This window comes from Lupinus angustifolius, chromosome LG13 (genome assembly GCF_001865875.1).
Source record: "Lupinus angustifolius cultivar Tanjil chromosome LG13, LupAngTanjil_v1.0, whole genome shotgun sequence".
NCBI lineage: Eukaryota > Viridiplantae > Streptophyta > Magnoliopsida > Fabales > Fabaceae > Lupinus > Lupinus angustifolius.
In genome coordinates, this window is record NC_032021.1 from 7,692,268 (window position 1) to 7,697,419 (window position 5,152).

The following is a 5,152-nucleotide window of genomic DNA, read 5'->3' on the forward strand; positions in this document are numbered from 1 at the left end:
CTCCCCTTAAACATATATGTATATAAGGTGATGGAAATTTGTATTGGTCTAAAATAGAGTTCATTATTATATAATTTTTTCTACCCATACATATATAATTAAATTAAAATATATGAAATATATTATTCATATATCAAACTTATAACTAAAAAAATAGAAAATGATGTTGAGAAGTTTGTTTAGACCGAATCAAATATTAGTTTAAAATGATATTATATTGAGAATTTGGTTTGCCCATATGAGCATATTAATGTTGGTTTAAAAAAGTATTTTAATGTTATTTTCTTAAACAAGTCATTCATATTTCGAGTCAAATTCCTATTTTGGAATGAAGTAAAGCTTTCTACCTCGGCTAAAGGAACTCATATTTTCTTTAAGAACTTTCCCTCTCTTACAAATTATTCTTCCTTTTTTTATCATTCTTAGAAACCTTGTCCTCATATATACATTGTATCATTGTTGAGGCTGAAATTGCTATATAAATCAGCTCCATGGACATAATGAATGAAGTCACTTCCATTCACTTGATTTGAAAACTTAAGCTTTGAATTATACACCTCAGTGGTTGAACTAGTTATAATACTATTATGATACTCTCCACCAAAGGGTCCTTCTGAAATCTGCATTAGAGTTTCTTGGAAACTTGAATTTTGATCAAATCCATTCCCTAATAAAGAATCATCTGAGTTTATAGAGCTCCCACCATTTACATGATCCAATGAAAGCCACTCAGCAAATAACACTTTTGGTAATGAGCTATTACAAGCTTCCTTGGAAAAGTTATAACTTTGTGGATAAGAATGATCACAATGTGATGCTGATTTCTCTATGTTTTGTGGATAATCTTGAGTTGCAAGTTTCTGGGGAGAGAGTGAATAGTCTATTGTATCTGAGCTTGAGGTGCCATAATGAATTTGTTTATGAGATTCAATTTCTTTAGCTTTCTCTACTTTCTTTTTCAAATATGAATGCCAGAAGTTTTTTATCTCATTGTCTGTTCTTCCCGGCAAATGTTGTGCTATTTGAGACCATCTAGACAATATAATTTATGTTAGTCTTACCATTTTTCATTAATATATTCTTTTGTTTTTGTTTGGTAGAGTTAAAAGAAATAAAGATGTCAAATATGTAGCATGGTGAAAATGTCTACCCACAAATTGCATAAACACCCCATATTAATTGGAAAGAAAGTTGTGTTGACTTTCTATACTAAATTTTGTGACCAGATTTATGAACAAATATTATGATGTCTATATTTAAAAAATATACATTTCAGACTTATGAATTGGTATTATATTTATAAAAAATTTCATTTATTAATATTACATCGGTCATCAAATTAGTTATCGATTAAATAATATATAATCAACTATTTATCATGTTACAAACAATTTGAAGGTTGGATGCTTGAGTTGATATTGTGTTGTTTTATGAAAGTTTTTAATGTTAGATTTTTACTGATACAATATGGTTTAATCGATACATTGTACATCTAGTATAATTTTCATAGTATATGGTCCAATTTTCCAATCAAACTAATTGATAGGTATAGTATTGATAAGTATGGTTTTTCCTTTTAATATTATTTTAAATAAGACCTAATTGCATTCTAGATAGTAAATTAAATAGGAAATAGCTGGCCTAACCATGTTACATTCTTCAACTTAAGACCAGGGAACGTTAAAATGAAAGAAAATAATTGCCTTGCACCATTTTCCCTTGTTGATAATATATATAACTAACTACTCCTTGACTTAGATGTATGTATCATTATTTTGACTTAAAACATTATAAAATTTTACTTCTTTCACCTCATACTCTCATCTAAAATAACAAGGTATAATGATGTAAAGTTTCACTAGATCCTCAAGTTTGAGGGTTCAATTCCTGGAAGCGACACTTATTGGGAGGACAACCATAAATTCCAAAATTGATTAATTACTTACTCAAGAAGTTGAGGAGATACATTTGACAATACAAAAAAAGTCTCTCATCTAAAATAGAAATATAAATTATTAAAAATGTGAAAGGTAAATGTAGAACTATTGTTCTTACTTGTTTCCTAACATGTTATGAAAGGACATGATTGTCTCCTCTTCCTGTTTGCTGAAAACCCCTCTCTTTAATCCTGGCCTTAGGTAGTTTATCCACCTTAGTCTGCAGCTTTTTCCATTCCTTTGCAACCCTGTATGTTTAATTGTACTTACTCATCAGATTAGAAACTAGTAAAATAAATACAAATTTACCTAATAAAGCTACAACTTAAAGAAGGAATCATTAAAATTTATTCACAACCAATCCATCATATATGCTTTTCACTTTAACATATTGCTTAATAAATATTTAATAGTAAGTAATAACCTCCTCATACTATAAGATAAGATATATTTTTAAATTTACTTGTTGTTTGATATGTTTTATTTTTTCTTTTTACGATATAATTTAAAATGAAACTTTTAGAGGGAAGAAAAATAAAACATGTCAAATAATAAGTGAATAAAGCATCACATCATCATTAAAAATATTTGATTCTTATAATCTTTTATAATGATCACCTTAAATATTTTTTACTAAGGATGAACTAAAGTAAACTCTTAATAATATCGTTGATTATGAGAGTCAGACTCCTCTATATTACCGGAGATGACAATTCTACATTTTAATATATTTTTAAGGGTGCAAATATAATTTTAATAGAAATAAAGGGATGCAAGTGTCATTATCTTTTGAGTTTTCAATGTTTTTTCATATAAATTTTCTGGAGAGGAGTGTGGCACTCAAAATGTCTATCTATTCAGCCATGAAGTATAAAACTAGTGCAAACCTTCATGTGTGAAAAATGCTTAGGTTGTCTTTTTACAATGAAGAACCTAGAGTCAACAATTTGGAATTTATTAGATAAATTAATTAGAATTGGTTAAATTGAAGAAAAAGTCTTGATTATTGAGTATATATTACTAGATATCTCAAACTTCAATGATGCCAAATCATTGAAGCATATTGCTCACATTTCTGTTTGATAACTTAATCATAAGTTCAAATAAGTTCAAGGCATATTCTATCAAATAAAAAGAAGAAAAACCTTTCTTCAAGAAAACACAAGTTACATAATACATATGTAGAATATGGTAGTGACATAAGTGACAACTAGTCAGACTTACTGGACAGGACATTTCTATTTTTTAGTGTATTTTTAAGAGTAAAAATATAACTTCAGTGTAATTCAAAGGATACAAGTGTTATTGTCATATAGTCTTTTAATGTTTTTTTTTCATAATTATCTTCTCCAATAATACTTGTAACAAAGGATGACAAGCTAGGAAGGAAAAAGGAAACAAACCTGCCTTAATGGGGACAGAGCTCCAGCAACTATGACCAAACATAAGGATATGATTTGTGAGCTTATTGTCCTCTTCAGGTGACCATAACCCCTTTCTGTATTTTGCTTTTGCTTTTTCCACCATTTTTCTTTTTTTGTTTGTTTTCTGACTGATTCAGTTTAATGGAGAGAGATAGAGAAGTGACAGAGAAGGGGAGGTAGAATATTTGGCATAGGCATAATGCACAATCAGACTGATACATATAAGGCAATAAGTTGATGCTTGCACTTACTTTGTTTATTAGTATAATTTATAATAAAATATTATGACGTCGTTCGGTTAATGTAGTCGAACATTTTCACCTAATGAGATTAGGATTCGACGGTTGTTATATTTATACCATGTAAATCTATAATTCATTCACATTATATGGTTGGAGTTAAGAAGAAATGTATATATAAACCAATCATGAAACTCCCTTTCTACATTAATTATAAGAGCATTGATTAAATAAATATCGCGTGCTGCTCCATAGGTTGAAAACATGCGCAAAGGGTAGAAACTCGGAAAATGTTGGAATGTTTTATACCAATATCACTGTTTGCCAATTTTCTCTGCTCCAATCAAAAAACGTATACCACTGTTCAAAGACCCCAAAAGTCATATGATATATTAAAGCTACATTATAGATGGTTTGATATTTTATACACAAATTGGCCCATTTTAAACTTTTTTATTTATATAATTGCAAATACTATTAAAAAATCATATTCATATAACTAAACTTAAAACCCTTACCTCTTGTAGTTTAATATTAAGTGCATCATCTTCTTGCCTAATATCAAAATCATTTTTTTATGTGAGAGGCTTTGTTAAGGAATAGGATATATGAGAAGAAACTTCATACTTCACCAACAATTTAAAGTCAAAAAACTAATCCAAATTTTTGTGCCCTCTGCCCAAGGAGTAGACTTTCTCCTTGAACCCCGAGCATCTAAACTTCTCCTCTTGCTGACAAATTCTCTAACTCCAAGAGGAATTAACAAATGTGTTTCATTTATAATTTATTTTAAGTTTTTTTTGTATAGTTAAGAGTATCTTCTATCTCTTCAAGTTTCATGATGAAAAGAAAACATTTAACTATTTTGATCAATCTAAGAATTTAGTATGGTCATACACCATTAAAATAATGTATTGTTAGTAATTTTTGTAAGTTTGTAACATGTACATGAAAACAAACAAACCTTTAAAATCGTTTACTTTACATATGCATTAATAGTGTAAAGATTTAGACATAGTTACTATATTATCTATCATTCATTTGAATTACTTTTCTTAAAGAATCGATGTTGATTAAATATAAATGATATATATTGCAATGATAGTGTATAAAATTCATACACTATCTTTGTATATATTTTTCTCTAACCGTATTACAATTCACATATGAAGGAAAACATGCAATTTCATGAGTAAACTTTAAATCTAGTAAGCAAATGTGCCTCCTAGGTTTGTAATATGATTTTAGTCATATTTTGGGTTTTGAAATAGCCTTTTAAAGTCCTTAAATTACATTATCACAGTTCAAATCATTCAATAAATGGTAGGTAATCTTGCTTTTGGTAGAATTATTGGATGAGATATTCCTTACATAATCATCTTTACTTTTGGGAAGACAAGGAAAGTGACAAGAAAGTCTCATTAAGTTAATAAAATTGAAGAAATATGATTAGGAAGAGAATATTATAAGAATGGAGATCATCTGTTCCAATATGAGTGTATTCTTATATCCTTAACCTATAAATTTTCTCAAAGTAAGGTAAATATGTTAT

General features: G+C 28.3%; 1 protein-coding gene across 1 annotated transcript; it reads right to left on the reverse strand.

Moving 5' to 3' along the window:
• On the reverse strand, positions 372-3,584 carry LOC109363451 (transcription factor LAF1-like). Its single transcript, XM_019609714.1, has 3 exons — positions 3,341-3,584; positions 2,056-2,185; positions 372-1,032 (listed from the first exon to the last, which is right to left on the reverse strand). The coding sequence occupies exons 1-3, from the start codon at positions 3,462-3,464 to the stop codon at positions 438-440; spliced, it is 849 nt and encodes a 282-aa protein (XP_019465259.1). The 5' UTR covers positions 3,465-3,584; the 3' UTR covers positions 372-437.

Excerpts from the sequence above, each read along its gene's own strand:
- LOC109363451 (XM_019609714.1), bottom strand. The coding sequence starts at position 3,464 with ATGGTGGAAAAAGCAAAAGCAAAATACAGAAAGGGGTTATGGTCACCT. Across the intron at positions 2,186-3,340 it reads CTCTGTCCCCATTAAGGCAG|GGTTGCAAAGGAATGGAAAA; the intron begins GTTTGTTTCCTT and ends TTAAACATACAG. Across the intron at positions 1,033-2,055 it reads CATAACATGTTAGGAAACAA|ATGGTCTCAAATAGCACAAC; the intron begins GTAAGAACAATA and ends TATATTGTCTAG.